The sequence below is a fragment of the Hyposmocoma kahamanoa genome, unplaced genomic scaffold, assembly GCF_003589595.1.
Source record: "Hyposmocoma kahamanoa isolate Upper Pololo Valley unplaced genomic scaffold, ASM358959v1 66, whole genome shotgun sequence".
NCBI classification, from domain to species: Eukaryota; Metazoa; Arthropoda; class Insecta; order Lepidoptera; family Cosmopterigidae; genus Hyposmocoma; species Hyposmocoma kahamanoa.
The window spans coordinates 15,680,754-15,704,113 of record NW_020653854.1 but is presented as its reverse complement, the minus strand read 5'-3'; the positions used below and the strand labels follow the sequence as shown (position 1 = coordinate 15,704,113).

At 34.9% G+C, this 23,360-nt stretch overlaps 2 protein-coding genes and 1 long non-coding RNA gene across 4 annotated transcripts in view; all 3 read right to left on the bottom strand.

Annotated features, from left to right (window-relative positions):
- Nucleotides 1–14,979, bottom strand: part of LOC113231656 (2-acylglycerol O-acyltransferase 2-A-like) — a 24,763-nt gene extending 9,784 nt beyond the window's left edge. Inside the window, exon 1 of one of the 2 annotated variants that reach the window (XM_026466084.1) lies at nt 14,869–14,979. In XM_026466084.1, coding sequence (XP_026321869.1) covers nt 14,869–14,894 — 26 coding nt within the window. In that variant the 5' untranslated portion in view covers nt 14,895–14,979. Of the gene's footprint in view, nt 1–14,603; nt 14,669–14,868 lie in introns of those variants that run through there. The other variant, XM_026466085.1, reaches the window with a different exon arrangement.
- On the bottom strand, nt 11,614–12,400 carry LOC113231657. The gene is made up of 3 exons (XR_003310574.1): nt 12,347–12,400; nt 11,969–12,203; nt 11,614–11,665 (listed from the first exon to the last, which is right to left on the bottom strand). It is a non-coding gene; the product is annotated as an uncharacterized LOC113231657 (long non-coding RNA).
- Nucleotides 14,980–19,294: 4,315 nt separating the features above from the next.
- The window catches only part of LOC113231603, a 5,181-nt gene continuing 1,115 nt past the window's right edge, over nt 19,295–23,360 (bottom strand). The window contains exons 2-4 of the mRNA XM_026465970.1: nt 21,243–21,544; nt 20,268–20,604; nt 19,295–19,523 (exon numbers count right to left, since the gene is read on the bottom strand). Coding sequence (XP_026321755.1) covers nt 19,367–19,523; nt 20,268–20,604; nt 21,243–21,465 — 717 coding nt within the window. The 5' untranslated portion in view covers nt 21,466–21,544 and the 3' untranslated portion in view covers nt 19,295–19,366. The remainder of the gene's footprint in view (nt 19,524–20,267; nt 20,605–21,242; nt 21,545–23,360) is intronic.

Sequence of the window (23,360 nt, the reverse complement as noted above, 5' to 3'; positions counted from 1 at the left end):
TAAAAAGATGTATCAAGATTGTTTACGTTTAGTTAAGTACCTAAACAAATGGACTATAGTATCAAAATCGATTTTTACTCATATACATTTTAATAAGAACAGGCGGACTTGAGTAGCTATATTGAAAATTAAAAAATGTAACATATTTGACTGCCCTTTATATTTTTAAAATACATAGTTCTAATTGTTTGTGAAAATTTTTTCATTGCTCAAAAAATGTGTATTTCACCTGGTGGGCAATGACCGGTATTTCACCAACTTAATCGTGTCCACCCTTGTTTAAAGAGTTAGGAATATTACCCTTGCCGTGTATCTATATGTTTAAAGTGACCTGGTTTGTTAAACAAAACCTAGATATGTTTAAAAAACGAAGAGATCCAAATAGACTGGTTTATAATAATGTACCTAAACTGTCCTACTATAAAAATCAATGCAATGGTTTGTGTGTCAAAATATATAATGCTCTATTAGACCACATTAAAATGTTACCAAATAGTTTGTTTAAAAATGGATTTAATGCATGGCTTAAGGACAAAAATTATTACACAGTGACCCCATTTCTTGATAAACATTACTTTTTGACATATAAATTTTTTTGGCCTTTCGCGGTCAGCGTTGAAGCCAATGACAAGATAAATTAACTTCATTTAAAAACAGTGAAAACCTTTTCGTATGTTAAGGAATTTTGGAAACGGATTTAGGAAAAAAGCGGATCGGGAGAGGAATTTCATGTTAGGAAATTTGTACAACAGACAATAAATAATAATAATAATAATATTATATTAATGATATAATAACTGTCTAAATTTTTATATTGTTTTCTACAATAAAGCTACATAAATACTTATAAATATGTGAATCATTACATGATAACAGTACCGAAATGGACGTAGGAAGAGGTATACCTGATAGGATAAGGTTTTGGAAGAGTAAGGAATAATCATATTTAGGGCAGTTTGAAAATATGAGGTCCAAATCTCCAACTTGGCCACATTCGCATAAATCACTATTAACGATGTTCAATTTCGCAAGGTGTGCTAGAGTACAAACATGACCCAACCGCATACATTAAATTTAAGTGACGAAAACCATGGTTTTACAGGAATAGAAGGTTGAATGTAAGCATAAGATTTACCTTTTAATTTACTGCTTTCAGACCACATCACACCCCAATCATGTCTAAGGAAATGTATAGAAAGGGTTGCCAACTCGTGATTATAATTTTAAAGTACGCCGTGTCCCCGTCAACAGCAACATCATTTGCGAGCTGATCAGCACGATCATTTCCATGAATACCGGAATGACTCGGTATCCAGGAGAAAACTACAGACAAGCCTTTCGAAGAGCAAGCTAACAACAAATTTCTAATTTCGAGTATTATTGGGCAAAGTATTCGCGTTTTAAAAGGAAATCTAGACAGTGCCTGAAGAGCACTCATAGAGTCAAAAAAAATTACAGTATTTCTTAGCTTAGCTAAGAGAACGTACTCGATTGACTTGTATAAACCGAATCACTCTCCAGTAAAAACCAAAGTTTCTGGAGGCAATTTAATTTTTTGAACAATGTTATATTGTTGATGATACACACTAACGCCAACAACACTGTCGCTGCCATGCTTAGAAGCATCACTAAAAATGCAGTGCCACGATTGGAAGTCCCTGTCTCTAATGAAATTGAAAGTATGAGAGTTTTCAATAGAATTCTTATTGATACCTAAAGACAAACGGATGTCCAGAGATAAAACTAAAGCTTAGATAAGAGGCAAACAAAGGGAGTTATGAATTGGAGTTTGCAAAGACAAACACTTACGGAAACTAATAACCAGACAAGGAAGAGACTTGTGAGTCCAATAAGGAGATGTTGATGCGTCAGTTGAGAGGCGTCGAAGTCGTAACAAAAGAGGATGTTTTGTAAATTGCACGCAACGGAGCAGATATTTATCGGATAAGTACTGACGTCTCAATTGAAGAGGAGGTTCCACACACTCGACTTGCAACGCATTGATGGGACTCGACTTCATTGCTCCCAGAATAATTCTTAAAGCTTTAGATTGCACTGTATCAAATTTTTTAAATGCCGATGAGTAACATGGGTCAAGAATAAAAGATGCATAATCGAAAAGACTCCTAATAAATGAATTATATAATAATTTTAAACAAAAAGAATGTGCTCCCCACCAATCACCGGTTAAACATTTGATAATATTCAGGTTTTTCTCACATTTAGCTACGATGTAATCTGAGTGTGGAATACCAGTAAGCTTGGAATCTACAATAACCCCTAAAAATTTAGTTTGAGGTACAAAGGAAAGAGGAATATTATTATAAACCACATTAGGTATTGGTGGATTACGCTTTCTAGAAAATAAGACAACAGTGCTTTTGGGTATGGAAAGTCCAAGGCTATTTGTATCTAGCCAACGTTTCAAATATTGAAGAGACTGTGTCATTGAGTAAGATGCTTTTTGAACACAACCGTTTACATTGTACTGCAAAAGATCGTCAGCGTATTGAAGAATTTTGACAGAATTATTAATTGAGGACTCTAAGTCATATGTATATATATTATAAAGAATAGGGCTAAGAACAGAGCCTTGGGGAAGACCTTCCATACATAACGAGTTAACTTAGAGCCATCCTGAAGATGTAATCCTGAAGATGAAAATTCATATATATCTTTCAGACAACATATTTATGATAAAAGAAGATAACATTACGGGAATTCGTAAATCATATAATTTCTTTTGAAGCAGAGAAATTAAGACATTATCATATGCTGCACTGATATCCAAAAAAGCCCATAAAACAGGTTCAGTATTTGTAAAAGCCAAACGGATATTCATCACAAATATACTAATATTATCAAATGTTACCTTTTCTAAATCCAAATTGGGTTGACGCCAACAAACCATTGCTTTCAACAAACCATTCCAAACGGTTTTTAACCAAGTGTTCAGCTAACTTTAAAAGTACGGATGAAAGAGCTATAGGACGAAAAGAGGAAGCATCCGACGCTAACTTGCCAGGTTTTAAGATTGGTATTATAGATTGATATTTGCATGATTTAGGGATATTACCTGACAACATAACTGAGTTTACTATATCCAAAAAGTATTTAAGGGTCCTGTCGCTACAATTTATATAAAGGGATGTAGTGCATTTATTAAATAAAAAATGTCAGATTTTTTACTGGAGGCACTTCTACAGTTCCATTGTAGAATTACTGGGTCCATATTGAGGACGAATTAAAACAGAATTTTCAATAACATTGGCAACGTGAGACGGTTCAAATTTAGTCTGAATCATATTTGATTTAGTCAAGAAATTTACAATGGCTATAATAATGTCCGAGATAGATGTCTGTGAACTAGTATCAGAAGAGGCTTTAAGTGCTGAACCATTAGGGAAAGCTAAAGGTATATTGTAATCCTTTGCAAATGAATCATGTGCAGCACGATCATACCCACCCGCTACTTTAGGAGGGGACCGTGGTTGAATAAACACTGTTTTTTTATAAGATTTATTAGTTGAATGAGCCTCTGCTGAAACTGTGTAGTTATTGTTCAGCCTACTATCATTAGATTTTTGTTGAGAGGAGCGAACTGCATCAGCAAAAGATCTTGAAATTGGAGGGTGATGTTTAGATGCTTCGGAATATGATATACTACTTTGGGCCATGGACACTTTAATTTCTTTTTGACGGGCAAATTCAGGACAGGATTTGCTATTTGCAAAATGGAATCCAGAACATAGGCAACAAGAAGCATAATCTACATGTACTGAGCAAGTTTCAGCAGTATGGCCTTCACCACATTTTAGGCAACGGGGTTTGGATCTACACTGCATTTTGGTATGTCCATAACGGCAACAACGGTAACATTGTATTGTAGGATATATATACAGTTCAACATATAAAGCAGTATAGCATAAATAAATGCGCTTTGATAAAACTTGTCCATCGAAGGTGAAAATTACAGTTTCCGAGTTATAAAATATCGCAGTCCCGCTTACAATAGGTTTCAGCTTGATACGTCTAACTTTAATAATTTTACCGCACCCAATAGGCACTGAAACATTTTCAAGAACTTCGTCATCTGTCCAATCGGCAGGGCCACCACGCGCTACTATCATACGAGTCACATTGAAAGTAGGAATAAAAGCTTTAAATTTGTGACTGGCAAGACTGGGGTCATCAACAAAGTTATTCGCATCAGCAAAACTAGAGAAAGCCAAACTAAGCCTGTTGCGACCTATTCTTTTCAAACTTCAGTTTCCAATGTTTTTAAAAGAGTTCTTTTTTAAAAAGTTTCCAAACTGCACAGGATGGAGCGTAACACGATCATCAGCTGTACTTTGTTCTTTCTGGACATGTACTACTTATGGGGCCAAAACAGTCACTTCATACTTCCTACCACCCTGCGGCCTTGAATTTGAAACAGAATCACCAACATTTGTTACAACATTGTTAGTACTATTATTAGCACCAACAATGCTAGCATTGGGATCAGCAACAATGGGTAATTTAAATTTCTTGGAACATTCTTCCTCAGATTCAGAACATTGACAATAGTGTAGAGACTAGTTTGCCATCTCTTTTCCTGCGTTTTTTATTACAATGACGGCCGATTTTTCGGGGTTTAACTCTTTTATGGTCAGGCATAAAGGCTGCCTTCAGTGTCCATTGATGAGTCGTCAATAACAATATTATAGGCTACTGGAGGCACAGAGCCTGAGTCGTATAATAAAGAAAGAATCTTTTACCTATATACGAACACTATACACTAATTACAAAAAATATTACTTAAACTATAACTAAAAGAAAGAGTAAATACAAAAATTTACACAAATATTTCTAACGATCCCAAGTTAAATTAATTTGAAAACAAGAAAGTAAAAAACACGTCCGCCAAATCAAAGGTTTCCCGAATATTGTTTGACTTTCATAATTTATTAAAATAAAAAAGAAAGAAAAGAAATAAAACTTTTCTTCGTTTTATTTCTCTATGTTCCATCTCTTGTTCACCATATTTTAAGGAAATAAATTTTCATTTAATTTCATTTCTAAATATAGTGTATTCAATTGTAATGTGCCCCATAATTGGACGAATAATGGCTCAATAATGGCTTAAACAAGTTCGGCTATTTATTGCTTAAGCGTGACCAACAGTCAGTCGATAGTCGATAGAATATTCATCTACTGCTATCACTAGCTGCTTGCAAGCGGGCAACACTTTTGCGCAATGAACTGTCATTTTACTCCTTAAAAAAATACAGACCAGACTGTAGAAAGTAGGAGCTGGCTATGAACCGTGAGAAGTGGAGGAGGCTACACCGACAATAACCTGGCTCTTAAATAGGATGATGTTGATGCATGGATATAACGCTTTTGTGTTCGGAGTGCGTTTGCGGAAGTTATGTACAGGAAGCCATGTTTTTGGTACTAACTTCAGTTTCATTTTGCAGAATATTAAAAAAGAACATAATATAGGTACCTAAAACGTTAGTGTAATAATGATGTAAAAAATGAATTCATATTCAATTATTGTTTATGTGAAAGTACTCTACTAGTTTGTTATAATTATTAATACGAAGATCGAACACTTCGAAAAAAAAAATCTTCCGATCAGGGGGCCTACTATGAGCTTATAGAACCAGCCAAGTTCCATGCAATTCACTTGACGTGGTAAAACTGAATTGCTTAAATTCGTATCATGACCTACACAAAGTTGAACGGGAATGGCATGGCATATGTCAGGATGATGAATTTTACTTTTTAAACGTTAATTATTGTCTCTGGCTGGCTAGCTGACATCTAACAAGAGCGAGATGGAACTACATACTAACTCATATTCATGAAAGAAATAGACAAATGTACTATCCTGAGAGCGTTCAAGCACTATTAACCGATTGTGTTCAAAATGAGAATAATTATATTTTTTTATTAATTCTATTATTAATTATACTTATTACATTGTTTTGTAATATCGGCAACTTTTCAATCACACTTTACAATTTATCGTATGACAAAATTACATGTCATGATTAGTCATTATGATTGAAATTAATAAGATGAGTTTTTTAATTTGATAACATAATTGGAACGTATCTTGTATTCGTACATTTTCATTGATTGCAATTATAGTCAAATTAGGCACTATTTATAAGGTATTTTACGATTTCCGGTCAATAAAATTAATAAAATAATTAAAATTCCATTTAAAAATGGCAATAACATTCATGCCAATAATTTATTAACAATACTTTAAAGATTGGAAACTCGAACTATTGTAAGTCAATGCTCGAACTAAAATTTTCAAAAAACGCTCAATAGTTAATAGTATACAGGGTGTAAATTTGAGACGGGGCAGCAAGGCCAGCTACCTTAATCGTTGCAGTTACTTGAAAACGGTTCTAGAAGACTATCCATGAATTTTGAAGATATTTAGATTGGCAATCACAGATTTTGAAAAAATGGTACAGTCAGCAAGATAAAAGGCAATTTTTACAAAACTTTTTTTTATGCCATTGGATTTGGTCTCTGGTAAGGATCAATAGTCTCTATGGGACCAACTGAGGTAAGAGTACTCTAAATGTCAGAAATCGCAAAAACCTTTTCACCATACATTTTGTAGGGATCTATTTACTAATCAGTTATTCTGGAAACTAACAATAACAAAACTAACAAATTGACAACGTATTATGTATTTCAAAATAAAAACAATAACGAAAAGCAAAATAACATTAAGTCTATGATATTTAGTGCCCGAATTGATTGCCGCCTTGGCGGATGCATCGATTCGCTTTCTTCCGCAAAGAGCAAGTAGCGGCTGAAATTCTACTCAGATGGATGCTATTGAAAATTGCTGCAAGTGCTTTTTTCAATTATTGAACACTGTTGTATTTTTTTATAAATTTAATTTTTTACATAGCCCCAAATAAAAAATCAAGGGGCGTCAGATCAGGACTGCGCGGTAGCCATTTGATAGGACCATGTGTTCCAATTAATTTGTTTTCACAATTGAGAACATTTTGATTAAAAATCGTCTTAAAAGCATTGACTTACCAATAAATGGACGACGGGTCTAATACAAAAACCACGAAAAAAATGTTCCAAGTCAACCTATTCGAAATTTAAATTGTAATGTCATCGCAGTATCGCGCTGTCAGTCGAACAAATGAAGACTAAAGCGGAGTTTGGCGCTCTGTATACGATTTAGCGCCTTACAAGTGCGGACACTTTTTAGCGCGGACCCGACGTCCATATAATTGTAAGTCAATGCTTAAAAGTGACAATTTTCTATTACTAACAAAACAAAACAAAGCTGTTCCAAATAAAAAAATAGTGATATGATTATAATATGGTTTTACTTAAGTCTTATTTGTAGAGTAGTGGCCAGTTTCGTTTCTAACAAAAAAATTTCATTTCAAATGTGTGGTAAAAGATTTTTGCTATTTCTGCCATTTCGAGTACTCTTACCACAGTTGGTCCCGTAGAGACTATTGATCCTTACCAGAGATCGGATAGTCTTCTAGGACCGTTTTCCTGTAACTACAACGATTAAGGTAGCTGGCCTTGCTGCCCCGTCTCAAATTTACATCCTGTATATATAGCCTAAAAAGATAAAAATAATTATGGAACTATAATAAAACTTAAACGAAATTTCTTAAAAATGTAATAAAATCTGAAAAAGTTAGTCACGGAGTAAATTTTTTGAACTGCTTATCTTTACAGACTTGCATGGCAAATGGCACGTCATGATACGATTTTGCTTTGAAAGAAAAGGTGAACGGATTTCGAATGGGGAACGTAAACTGCATGGACAGCGAATTGTTCTTGTGAGGTCATAGTATGAATTTGACAGACAATCCAACATATAGGCTTAAATAGGATTGCTCTAAGAGCTCATAGTAGGCCCCCAGGCCGGATTCGAACCGACGTCTTCTAGCATACCGTGCCAGACGCCATACCAAGTCACGGAACGAACCAACGGACCTCACGAATTTCTATGTGCTTGTTGTCGTGTCTTTGTATTTGGTTTTTCAACGACTTTTTAGCCGTAGCGCCATCTATGAGAAATCTATGAAAGTATTTCGTCATCCAGTTAGATACATAGCCCGGTTAGCGATTTCAAATTTTTTTTATTGAATTGATATTCAATTATTTTTTATGTGAAATGACTCCACTAGTTTGTTATAATTATTAATACCTACAAAGATCGAACAGTTAGAAAACGGATCGAATCGATCTTTGTAATAATAATAATATAATATTATTTCATAAAACTACGCTCCTCTAACATTCCGAAACAAGGCGAGAATTAAGTTGAGGTGGAAAGGATGAACTTGTCAGAAGTTACAGGGCAAATTAAATAAGCTATCACAGTTGTTACACATTTTGATAAAATGGATATGACCATTGCTATCAAAATAATTAGAATTTCCCCAGTTGCAATCAGTCAATGCTATTTGTAACCGAGTAGCGAAAAAAGGATTTAATTCACCTACATAAGTACATATTTATTTGTACCTGTATCAACCGATAACATTATTTATTTGTCAGGATTCGTATACCAAGCGTAGTTAAATGGCTATTTTGTTATGAGAATTTGACTTTCGAGGTCTACAAGGTGCAGTCGATTGTCGATATCAGAAATCGTTGATTTGATTCACCAAGCGATACGACTACATACATAACAAAACGGTATTTCACCGGGATTTTTAAAATGTTTTTTATTTTAATTAAAAAAATATAATTTAATAGAAGAAGTGAATATTTAACATTATCGTCACCAAATTTTCAAACATGAACTATTAGATACTACAGTGGTACTGGTACGTTTATTTTGTTATGTTTGGAGAAAAGACTCCAAATGTGTTAAACGTTTAAGTATAAATTGACCAAAAAAAGAGAAAGAAAACAAGAAAAAATTGATCACTCCAATTCGATCAATCTTGGTTGAATCCAAAGTTATAAAACCAAAAATAATAACATTACTGGATATGATTAAGTATTGACGAACTGTTGCGTTTTAGAGAAGCGTCGTTATCAAAGATGGCAGACGAGACTAAATTTTTATATCTGCTGCCACTATTGGCAAAGAATCTCAAAAAGTGATTAGTTTTTTATGTCACTACATACTCGTATTTTAAACCGGTATTTTTTTTTAACATGCTTGTTACGCAACCGGCGCCACCTAAGTTTTTTTTTAATTTCTCGTGTATAGATAGATTCGTAACATACCTACTCGCAGTAATACCTACCTACAATACGTATTTAGTCGGTGATTCACAGCTCTCATATCCGACAATATTTAATTAAATGGGTCAAAAGTTTATAATGTAATACAGATACAGATATGGACACGGACAGATTAGCGTTAATTTCTGACCAAAGGTGTTAAAGCGATCAAAGTTTACATCCAACGACAAAGTGACGTTTAATAAAAAAGGGGCATGATGACACATTTTTAGAGTCAAAGTTAATTATAACGCTTGAAGCTTCTTTTGTTTAATGCCACTTGATCAATTCCCATATGTGGGCATTATTAAATTGACATAATTGCCTAAAAATAGACATTAAGGTGAAGAGAGACCCAAAATAGATGTTTTTGCATTGTATTTTGCATTGTGCCTCAAGTCAAAATGCTATAAAATCGGACCCCTGTTCGTCAAAAGTATAAGGTACCTGTGTCAATACAGTACAAGGCAATATCAATAAATACATATATATATATCTCTATATGGTAAGTCAATGATATCTATAAATACAAAAGTAAGCACCTATAGTAGACTATTAGCATAGTAATAAAAAACGTAAAATCTATATATGTAATAAACATGATTTATATTAAATGAGACACATAGATTGATATAATTTTGTACCCTGACTTATAGTTTTAGGTAGTTGTAAAAAACAATAACGGACTGCATGAACTCCTGTATAATTACATCAATTTCTCGTCTCGAGGCGTCTAACTCGTCGAAACGAGTATGTGTAATTAAACGGCATCGGGCACTGTTTATTCAGGAAGGTTGGCATTGTTTTGAATTAGAGAAAGTACACTTGCGAGTACACAAAAAAAAAAAACACTTTGACAATACTCGCGCGCGCGCGTTTTTGTATGTGTTACTGTTTAACCGATTTAAAAAAGATGAGGTTCTCAATTCGATTGTACTTTTTGTGTATGTTATGCGATTACTCCGACATTTGTGAACGGATTTAGACGATTTTTTTTTGTTGAAAAGGGGTGTCCTACCTCAGGGGGCCAATCGCGCTAATTGTCAAAGGTTTAACCAAAACCTCCAACCTCGCCAATCTGACACGTTGTGTACATTTCGTATCGCGCTAACTGTCAAAACAAAAACCTAAGCCAAAACTTAGACGTGTGACACGTAACGCACATTTGGTATCGCGCTAATTGTCAAACGTAAAACCAAAACCTAAAATGTTGCAAATTGGTATCGCGCTAAATATTTTGACGTTTTAACCTCACATGTAACCTTGGGGGAATAGAGTAACCTTGGAAAGGTTAAGGTTTGTGTGGCAGTTAATTGAGAGTAACTTTTCACTACGTTTATCGTATATAAAAGATGTTCCACGGTTACTTAAATGTTTTGGAAAGTGTTTATGAGGTGGATGTGGCCTAAGAACGGGCTTTAAATAAAAGAAAAGCATAGAAAGACGATCACATTTAACATGTCTGAGGAGAAATTCCGCAAACGATATACCGTTTGTCCACGGAATTCATTTCAGGATTGGTGGAAGAACTATGCCTACATATTCTCGTTAAAGGACGGTCTGTTGCATTGGATGTGGAGACAAATGTAAGGGTTAAGTGGAATCCGAAAGTTCTCAGTTTTGCATAATAACCAAAATTTCTATACTGTGTAAATCATTATTAATTTTGTTACAGATTTTAATAGCTCGTATAGTTTTTAACAACTGGGGCGTACTAGACCCCCATTGGCAAGTGCTTATCACCCTTTCCCAAGCCAGTGTCAGAGAGGCACAAGCAGTAGCTGCTTCAAATAAACCAGTTAGGTATTATGAATAAATATGCAGCTTTCCTAAAAGGCATGCCGAAAGAGATGATATTAAAAGGCGGTGAGAAAATAAGCTTTACAATGTACATCATATTTATTAGTTCTTGTCTTATTTCCTGTTGTTATTATCAAATTAAAATTACAGATATAGGTAAAATATGTATAGTTGTATAAAAATATATTACAAGGTTACAATTTATCTCTTTTAACACTTGACTTTATACAACATATCGTCCCCTTACAGTGAAGCCTCACATATGCATTTTCAGTTTGTTTTTACTGATTTTTGTTGAATAAAAATTAATAATGTAATAATATAGTATCTAAAAGAGGTATAATTTAAGTAATTAAAATGCTAACTACACACATTATTGCATTTACTATACTTCACACCATATTTTTATCTTCATCCTAAAAAATTACATAGAAATATGAGGTATTCATTCTAAGATGACGATGTATACCTATTGTAATTGTTTATTATCTTAATATCTAAATTGATGTATACTTTTAAGAGGTTGAAATAAAAAAAAGAGTGTATTTTTAGTTTATTTATTGCCTCAATCTACCCCAAATGATCCTTCATTTCCAGAGCGAGCTTGCTTTTGATTCTTCAAAGAAGTCTGAAACAAAAATATGTATAAAGGAAGATTGGAGACCTAAATTTAAGACTGTGCCATACCTCTCATGAGAGTAGTGACAGATAAAGCAGGATGGGTATTTATATACATACAGTATGAAGCCAACATAAACGCCAGAATGTTTAGGGGCCTTTTCAAAATACATTTAAAAAAATGTTTATATCACTGTGGAAATATAAAGGGGACAAAAGTCTACAGATTAGACCTTCGTTCCTTACGCTCTTTCAGATTTCCACAATTGAACATATCATCAGCAGGAATTAAGAAAACATGTTGAAAACAAACCTGTCATTCTTGTTAAATATTCTATCAAAAAGATTAACTGCAGGCACCAACTCGGTAATTGCTTTGCAAATAGCAGCTACGGATTGGGCATGCAGATCATCTGTTTTGACAGAAATAATAGCTGCCTCAGCCTGCACCCTGCCAGCATTCACTTGCTGCAAGAATGCTTCGCATGCTCGCAGCTTCTCAATGCATAAGAATTCTACCCGGCTCTGCTCCAACGCTCATCAGCTCGCTGCCAACGAAATAATAGATGTGATGTAATAAAGAGTGGGAAAGAATTTGCTCAAATTGAAAGTTACTTTGTTTTTTAATTAATAATAAAGAGTGAGAAAGTTACTTTGTTATGGAATTGTATGTTTGAAGTTATTTAGTTACTTAGTGCTAGAGTTGGTGTCCTTTAGGAAGGTTGGTAGGTCCTCTGCCGCAGTCGATGTGGCGTAGATTCTCACCCTGCTTTTCATACCATTCCATATCTGAATAACAAATAATAACATTGCATGTTATAGTGATATGAGTTCTGGTACAATAAGGGTGAGTGATCCATTCACTGTATCCTATTACCTCTCATTATGACTCACCTTTTGGGATCTATTGCGGGGCCACAAAATAGCCACACACTCGCACCAAAGGCGTGCTGATAACACGCGCGAACAACGCCGAGCGAAGTCATTCTCAAGCTAAATCTCTGTGCGATTCGAACTCCAGCAAAGATGGAGCTGGCTTACAGTGGTCGCTCGCCGTCCGACCGCATCCACATTGGCTGAAATACGAGCATCATTATTAATTCTACATTGCTAACATTTCGAAATTAATAGTAGTTAGCGTACCTATTTGATTGTATAAAAAGATACTATTTTATTAAATAGAATATTAAAACAGGAAAACAATGTGTAGGTACTTACCTCTGTGTGTTTTATCTACAACAACACACTAAATTCAATTAATTTGGTTCAAATGACAACTCATATGTTTGTTTACAATAGAATTTAATGACATTTCTTTTACACACTTTTTTAAATCGCTCTTTTATAGACTTGAATTCGTAGATATTGACATTTCAGTGCGTTTTACGGTAAAATTTAGTCGGTTTTAGGAAGTCAAGGCACGTCTCTTAAAATTTAATACGAGGTTATAGTTTGAGGTTTAACTGAGGTTTAGGTTCATTAAAACTGATAGCGCGATTGCATTTTGTGCGTCGGTAGAACCATTAATTAACCAAAACCATAACCTCAAATGTTGTACGGTTAAACCTTGCGAAAATAGCGCGATTGGCCCCCAGTAGTGGTCCTACTCGAATTTGAAGAATATAGTCCACCCCTAAGGGTGGCAAATTAGGGAATGTATTAGGTTTATTGGATTTCACCTGCTTTCCGTTAACCGATTTCAATAAAACTTAGCAAATAGATGTAATTCCAATAAAAATAAAATGTTATGGTCAGGTGGAACTGACTTGACAATGAAATGGCCTTCAAATGAGAGGGACTCCTCAAGAGAGTACTGCATGAATACTGCAGTGTGTTTAGGCTCAAATGATTCGTTTTGACGGGGACTTCCATTGCCTATGCGCTATGCGTTTCAGTTATAGTTGAAAAGACAGCGCAAACACAGCGAACGCGGTAAGCAAATCTTTGAGGTCGGTTTAAAAAAATATATAATTAAACAATCAATGCACATGTTATTTCAATGTCTATGCTTTAGTTTACAATCGTTGTGATGTACCGAAGTCTACTACCAAATGTGAATATACACAATCAGTAAAGTCCAGATTAAAGCGTTTACTTAGTCACTCGTTCATAGAAAATTAAAGTAGGGTCATTAAGGTTTATAAAGATTGTTGATAAGTACTAATTATTATTAGTTAAACAATATAATGCGTTTGAAAACTTAAAACGTCAACACGGGAGCAAATTGCACGATAAAATAGGCGTCTACCTATTTCTCAAGTTTATGCTACATGCAGGAGAAAAAAAAAGATAATATAAACTATATATAGATTGTAAATACACTAATCCCCTATATATCGTATTAATACTTTTATTATAGTGAATAAAGACGCAAAATAATGTCCTTGAGTGAAAAGCGTATAAGGTATCGATATAAAAGAAACTAATATTTTGCTATAATGCCTCACATGTGACGGGATGAACAAGTTGTGCGCCTGGTGGTAAGCGATACGCCCTAAATCGCAAACATCTGAGGTGCACTGCCACTGCCGTCCGTCACCCTAAGACATTTCGTCCAGGGATGTACTGCCACTTTACCTATTACTATTATTATTATTAGTATTACTGCGTTTAGGTTTTGAAGGGTAAGTTTGCTCGTGAAAATACAGGCACATGGGACTTGTCAACTTATGTCTCAGGGTGACGGGCGCAGTCGTAGTACCCCTCAGAATTTTGCTATATAAAACTCGGAGTGGCACTGCAATCGCTATAGACAGGCGTGCCGTTGTCGTTTGTTTTACGTGACCTCAATATTTTATTTGATTGAACTAATACAGAACTTTTTTAATGCTTTTGGAATTCAAACCATAACTGGAATTACTTACGGTACTTAGTAAATTCCATTCGTATTGAATTTACACACTGTTAGTTTAATCAGTAAACAGATATGAACCCACGTGTTTACTTACATTGGTATCAAAACATGTTACTACAATCCATTAAGGCGTTATTTTGATTATCATCATTAACCGGTAAATGAGGAAAATACCTTCATCTCGTGGAAATAATTGTCAACGTGTTGTTGAAATAAGGTGCTTATTCTTTTCAATAGTAAAAAACACGTAATTACTAAAAATACTAATAGAAATACAATTGTTGTAATACAAATGTTGAGTGTGTGTGTTATTATTATTATTATTAATTTCAAAAGTAATAATAAACAAAGATACTCACATAAAGGTCTTCCCCAATGCTTCCATTTTTTTTTAATTCACTCTATGACACTTGACCACGAATAGTTCGAAATATGCGTCCGCTAGCGTGGTCACAAGTCGACTGGGACTCAACGATATATACGTGCTACTAGTCTTTGCTGAGACTCTAGTAATAGAGATTGTGAGCTGCGTACAATGTTAGGAGTAATACATGTTTGATGGTCTGTGTTATCTGCATCCTTTAGATAAAGTTTAACGGTCATATCAGTGTACAGCCAATGTTCTAATTGTTAATTAAAGATTAACGCTCCATTGAATGCTTCAATGCATACCTACGTAACATGCTATTACAAAGTAAAGGCATAATAAAGGGAATTAAGTATTATAGTTTAGATACAAGAACGTTCTTGTAGCTCGCTGTAAGACTTCTCCATAACTAGTACAGTGTGACGTAAGTCCGACGTAAGAACTACGTTTACTTACGGGTTAAGAGCGCGTCAAGCCAAGACATAAATTACAATTCTGTACCGCTTATAACAAGAACGGTCCACAGTACCAAGTTTGATGTGTTCTTGACAACTTTTTACCTTGTATGGTAAAAACAATGTAAAAATATTAAAAAAAAAAAATAATTTTGCTGTGTTCAATGTACAGTGAAAAGCCTAACAAGCTTGATACTTTGATTATTTGCAATGCGTTTTAAAAGTGTAGGTACAGTCAAGAGCACGTCAAGCTTGACACTTTGTACTTTGGACCGTTCTTAAGTGTCAAGCTTTTCGTGCTCTTGACCTAACCTCCATCAAAAAAAATTAAGGTGTTATACCTACTACTTATATTTAATACATAGAAACGGCTATTACTATTAACGGATAACTAATCACAGCTTTATTAGAACGGTTGCGTTTGTGAAGGAGCTATATGTATGTATATAACGTCACCAGATTTTATATCAGTAGGTTAAATTATTTTTTAATAAGTATTATTAAATCGCAACCCCACGCACTGTGTCAATTTAAGTATAGTATATTTATATGAATAGCAAGTGGGTACTATGCAGAGGTTTTTAACAGAAATTTTTTTAAACTGCAATGGACGTTACATAAGTGACATAAGAATACATTATTCCACAACAATTTTGAAAGATTATTATGTATATCTTAAATTTTATTTTTATTTTATATATTTATTTAAAGCAGGCTCCACATTCTCGGCAAGAATATTTGACAAAACTGGCCAAAACAGGGCAAGATCGGTTGCGAACCTCTACATTCTCGCTTGGGACAGTTTGTACATAGAAGCACTACAAGACGAGCGTTTTAAAATTATCTGCCGGTGTAGCATTATGCCCTACAGCTTATTACAATTACTCATTAATCCGTGAAAAATAAAGTTATTACAAGAAGTTGGAATAAGCAAGCTATCATTAAATTTATTTCGATCTTTGTGGTCAGGTTAATTCGGGTTTCGTAGTATGACGTTGATAAAGTTCCAGAAAAGTTAATCCAAAATCGTGATTCCAATTTATCGGCATTTTTAATAGAAAAAAAAACACACGTATTTCGGTAGTTGTCGGCCAACTGACTGGAACGAGTGTGGAGGAAGAGTTTTGCATAAACACGATGCTAACCGAGAATTCTTTGATCTTTTTGACATTTACCGACAACATACATATGCGGTAACTCTCGTGTAGATTTGCCGAGAATGTGGCGCTTATGATATGGTCAACCATGCCGATGCGGGTATAGGTTAATACAATGTTCAATTTGTTTAAATTTATTGTTAACTCTGCATTGTCAACTTACTAAATTTCTATGCTAGATAAAAATATTTTTGTGGGGTAGGCCCCAGAGAAATAGTTTCGTAGCGAATTGTGAAATATTATAAAGTGAAATAATCTCTTTACAACAATATTTGAATCCTCTGATGATCGAGAACAAAAGAGGAGAAAAACCCTTTTAAGATAAAAAGAATTGGATGAACTAGGATTCCCTGAAACTCTTGTGAAAGAATCAATGGCAGCTTTAGTTGTTGACTCTGAGGCATTCTTTTGGTTGGGGAAGGAAGAGCCTAAAGTTGACATTGAAATTCATGAAAATGACTCATTTGAAAAATTCTTTGAGTTGGGAGATCCAAAAATAATATCTCAAGAAAATTCAGAAGATGAGGAGTAGAAATCAGTGAGAGGCTACTTAGAATCTGAATCTGGGGTTGCCCGAGAAAGAGCGGCTAACTAACTGTCTAAAGGTGTCCAAATTGCAGAATGAGGTTCATCAGATAAACATAAGATAATTAAATTAAAAACTAAAGGAATAAAAAAGCAAGAAGTATTAATAAGTACTTCAATTAAAGTATTATCGAGACATTCACATGTCAGTTATTTAAAAAAGTACATAAGAAATCAGGAAATGGAAGTTGTTGAATAGGTTAGGTAGGCTAAATTATTTAATAAAATACCAGATGCAGTTAAAGAACTAAATTGTAGGCAATTTAAAATAAAATTACATAATTTGTTAGTTACACAATGCTACTACAATATAAATGATTTTTTAATTGATAACATAAAATGTAAAATTTAACCACTGTGCGTGATTGAAATAAGAATTGTGTAAAATATTCGCATGCCAAGTTTTGGTGAAATGTACGATCGAATAATAATATACTATAACACCATTGTAAACTACATTTTTCAGCGAATAAATATCTTGTATTCTAGGTAATCTATACGATATAATATCCAATGCGCCTATTTTGCGTGTTTTGGATATGATATATATATAATATCCAAAACACGCAAAATAGGCGCATTATATATGCCGAGTTGCGGACACCAGCCCATTACACCAAGTACCAAATTAAAGATGATTAAAGGAAATTCATAGTGAATAACTTCTGCAATATTTGTTAAAAATAATGAAACATAAATTGTACATGTGTAGATGTAGACTCATAAGTATATAATACAATAATTAATTATAATTTATAAAATTTGGTGACTTTATTATTATTATTATTAGGGTGGCTTCATTTGGGGCCTATGAGGCCCCTCATTATTGCGACCATTAAATGAAGTATTGTGGTCACCACTAAATACAGCTCGGAGCCAAAACCAACAGCATCAAGGAAGTGAAGGATTTTCCTGGCTTTGACAGTTTTTATGTCCTCTGGGTGTGGCCTGTGCCTACCCAGTATAGAACTAGTTACGCCCATTAGAGGGCAGCACTGGGTGAAGAGACGCACAGGAGTTTCATCCGCCTCGTGGCAGAATCTACATTCTCTGTTTTCTCTCTGTTCAATATTTGACATGTGCTTGTTCAAGCCATTGAGGCTTGGCCCTGTTAAGGCTCTAGCCAGCATACTGATGCCATTCCTGTCCAGTGACAGAGCTTCACTACAGTGTTTGGCACTGAAGGCAGCTATCAGGGCTTTTGAATGCTCAAGACCCTTAGTCTGCAGCCACATGTCACGGGAATCGTGTGCGCTCTCGTTCAACAAAGTGAGCTTTGCCAGGCTGTGTGCTATCCATATAAAGGGCTCAGAACCAATGATGGCCTCCCTAGCACCAGCCTTTGCCAATTCATCCGCTGCTTCATTACCCTCGATGTCAGAGTGACCAGGAACCCAATGCAGATTCACATTATTCCTTTCCCCGAGAGTATTCAGTATAGTTACGCAGTTCTCTACAATCCTCGAAGTTTGGGTGACTGAGGCTAGTGCATGCAGAGTGGCTTGACTATCTGAGTTTATATAAATATAACTGTTAACGTAGCCTCTCTTCAGGTTCAGATCCGCACAAGCAATTATGGCGTATGTTTCGGCCTGAAAGATAGAGGAGTGTCGACCATTTTCAGCTTGTAGCGGAGTCTGGGTCTCACGCCGTGTATACCAACAGTCTATGTTGGGTCCCATCTTGGACCCATTGGTGACTTTAATACTAGTATATTTTTCCCAGGATATTGCTTATATGCTACATTGGTTGCCTTTTAACACTTTCGTTACCACGGTAGTTAAATACTCGCACAAGTAATACCTACACACATATTTGTACGGTTTTGCTGATGTCTAGGGAAACCGTCCATTTTGGATATTTTATTTATCCTAACAAAAACCTTTGAAATTCGCTGAAACATCAGACAACAAGGACTGATAGTAGTAACCACAAAATAGTAGAAAACTAATCTACTGACTGATTAGACCATATTTTTCTTTGTACATAGAAACTGAAAAATCTATCTATTTGTGCACTAATATTGCACATACAATCTTATGCATAAATTCTTTCACATTCTTCATCATATTGTAATTTTTAGCAATGGTTTTTTGCTAAAGATTACAATTTCATTCTCAAATAATTAATATAAAAAATAAGTGTTTGAAATATATAAAAGTTATATTTATTAATACAAAATAATCAAATCACCACAACAATAATCAATTGTCACAATAAATTATTACAATCCCTTCATTAATGGGATAAATGTAACAAAAAATAAAACACCTACAATACCTGACACATGGTTCTATTGAAATTCTCTATCTATAATTTCATGATAATCCTTGATCCTCTTTTCTGTTTCTTTTAATGTATCCTTTAGGTCCTTGTGTATTTCACTGTAAGACTTTATGGACTGGTTGGTCTCAGTGAAAATGTTCTGCAGCATTTGCAGGTGGAGTATTCTGTAAAGAATAATAATTGTGTAGAATGAGTAAAGCACATTATCATGAGTTTTGGGTAATTGTCACTGAGTGTTACTCTGAATTATGCACATGCTTTGCATAAAGTTTTTCTAGCACATATAACAACGACATCATTAAATAATTTAACATATAATGTGCAGTTTAGTTTTTTAAGCAAGCAATTCGTATCTTTTGCAATGCCAGCCTAGTCTATTGTGAGTACTGCCTTAAAGCAGACTTTCGAATAATTAGGTATTTGGTAGTCTCTTAGGCTCAACTCACACTAGACATGTCGCGACGCGTCATATTTTTCGCTGATAGAATATGCATGTCTATTTTCCCATTATTAAGTTACAAATTTGTGTTATGCAAATATGGAAATGCGCGTCGACGCTTCGTTGAAGTCGAAGTCGAGCGATTTCGCGCGTTACTTGGGCGCAGTGAGGTGTCAGACGCCGATCACACTGTGATCTGACTCTGTGCCAGTGTGAGTTGAGTCTTAAGGTCTAACAGTCTACAAGTGAAGCAATACAAATAATTATTTATTTTAAATGCAAAATAAAGCTATATCATTACTTGGTAGTTTGAATCCAATTAAGCTGTAATAAATATGTATAGTTAATAGTTTAAACAACAACAGAAAACAGACTACTAAATAAATACTAAAACATGTGAAATGGGTTAACTTTCAACAGAATTATGACAGTATTTCTACGAGTGTAAATATTAATTAAAACAACTTACTTAGACTTCAAATTCGAAATTTTAGTCTTCAAAGCGAAGAGTTCACTAGAATTACAACTGAATTGTGATACACCATGAATACGATGGTTAAGCCATTCCAACATTAACTCCATCTTCTCACTCTCCTGCTCCTGCAATCTATCTAGGTGGCTATCTCTGTCTTTCAGCTCTTTCAACTGTTCCGTTTTAAAATTTTTACAGTTCTCTTGAGTTTTTTTGAGTTTCTCAAGCTCTGTAATGCTAGCTGGCAGTCTCTTTTCTATCTTGGAAATGATTGCCTGGTTCAGTTCGACTTGCTCATCATAACTTAGTTCAGCAGCTGATTGGTGCATGAACCCTGAAATAACAATGCACATAAAACTTTTAAAAATCTCTTAAATACTGTTCCCATAGGGAACTAGCGTTGCTACCATGTCACTGCCTTTACGCAATAACGTAGTATTGCAGAATACTATGATTTTGAATTAAAAATACAGTGGCGAAGACAGCATGCTAACCTTATCGTGATTAAAGCACCCACCTTCTTATTGCATGTGGCTGCTTTATTGTCATGATGGGCAATTTGTTATCAACGATGAACTCTAAGCCCTTATTATACAGAATATGAAAATGTGGAAATGCTTACGTCTGAGAAAGAGTAGATTTAAGCCATTTCGACCCCTCCTACGAAAAGTATCGTATGTCGAAATTGCCAAGTTTACAAGGGAGCGTTTTAAAGTTCTCCGTTTTATCCAGCAAAGTTCGTTACTCACATCATCATCATAGATATCGGTTAGATGATCATCATAGATCATATAACCAATATCTAGGATTTTATATTACTCTATGTGAGTAACGAGTAGCAAACTGAGAAATGCTAAAGTCACGTGTTGTGCTTATTTCAGTGAATTCAGAACTTTAAGGCTCCCCTGTAATCTTGGCAATTTCAATATACGATTCTTTACGTAGGAGGGGTCGATATGTAAAGAAGCTTACCTAGCACCGTAGCAGTGCTCTCATCGGCCGTACTGACCCTGTGCAAGCTCGTATGCTGCTTTAAATCTGTCTCTGCAATAATTCTATTTACTTTTCCCCTCAATTTTACAGACATCTTGCTGGTCGAGTCGCTGCAAATATCCTTTATGATTTCTAGAAGATTATTTTCACCAATTAAGTCGAGCTCCTCGTTCACATTTTCTGTATTTGTTGCGAAATCCATTATTAAAATTCTGTTTTATTCGCAAAAATATTGAAAAAAATTAAATGCGATCTACTCAAAACAAACATTCGAATTGAATGTGTATTAGACATGTGTAAGTAATGTGAGTCATATTACAAAGGTGATATCACGCGACAGGGTACTGTGATATCACGCATCACTTTGGAAAAATATGCATTACTCATAACATTACCCATTATAGACTTTCCATCCTCTAAGCATTACATAGACCATGTCGGGGCGCTCTGGGAGTTTCCCAATATGAACTAAATATAGTAAATACCTATATTAATAGCGCCACCCAGCAAATTTTCGACGTACTACTTGATCGGACATTGCTAACCGTGCCGTAGGGTTACGTAGCGCTGCTGCCAGGTGTCGCTACTTACACCCATTACGCGAAACAGTACTCGGCGTGATTCAATACTGTGATGCAATGATGCAATGTAATGCTAACATCACGCGTGATGTTCTCATTACGCGTGATGTTAGCATTACGCGTGATGTTAGCATTACACGTGATGTTAGCATCACACATTACCCGCGTGATGCATCGCTCGGAAACAGTACTCGCGTAATGTATTACCTGAAACAGTACGCGTGATGGTGGTATTACGGAGTGATGTTTATAGTCTAAGTAATGCGAGTGACGTTGTAACGGTAACATCACGGAATGATGTTTGTTTATGAGACATCTCGTGTAATAGTAATATTATGCGTAATGCAATGTTAATGCATCTAATTTGGAATGTTGTAGTAGAACGATGTTTGTATTAGCACCCAAATTATTTAATAACTTACTATGGTGGTTGGTGTGGGTTGGTGGATGGTGTAATTGAAATAAACCGTAGACAGACAATTTAAACTGAAATTTCATAATTTGTTAATCAATGCTTGATTAAATATAATATTACAATATTTCTAGAAGGAGATCGATACGCTTTTATACAATCTTGGGTCAAGATGTAAAAGTTGAAGGTGATAATAATAAATAGCTTATGTATTGTTATATCATCACTGGAACTTCTACGAAATTTGGCGACCTCAGCCAACAGCCATGCTAACCAAAAAAAATCACGTGTTTTCTTGTTACAATAAAGTATGAATGTAAATTGTAAATCTTTCCGGGGTTCTCAGTTAATCTCACTCAGTGTTGGGTCATGGAAAAATTTCCATTAAAAAAATCATATGTATTTTTCAGAAAAATAAATGATTTCCGGAAATGTTTGCAATATTTTTCCTCTAATTTTCCCACATTTGACGTTGACTTTGATTTCCGCCAAGTGTCAAAACAAAACTCAAAAGTTGAAGCGCAGACTAAGGAGAAGACAGTACGTATGTTGAAGTTACTGAACGAAAACGATGGAGCCAACAAGAGTTGGTGATGGTGTGGTTGGTGGAGGATTTGTCATTGTGTGAGATCATCTTAAATCTCATTTTTCTTATAGGTGGCTTTTAGATATACAACCCTTTTTTTTAAAACCATAGTTCAACTTATTAAATTTTGGCCCCGACTGCCCCGTCTCCATTACCTCTCGGAAAATTATCCGAGATATATAACAGTATCTCAGTCTCACACGCACTCGCCATCATTCAAGTTAAATTAACAATTATTATGATGCGTATAGGAATTATTTCGTAATGTATCGTTTTTTTATTACACATACGAGGTGAACTTGGGTATATATCGATATTAATAGCGCCACCTAGCAAATTTTCGACTTACTACTTGATGGGACATTGCTATCCGTGCCGTAGTGTCACGTAGCGCTGCTGCCAGGTGTCGCTACTAACACCCATTACGCGAAACAGTACGCGGCGTGATGCAATGATGCAATGTAATGCTAACATCACGCGTAATGTTAGCATCACGCGTAATGTTAGCATCACGCGTA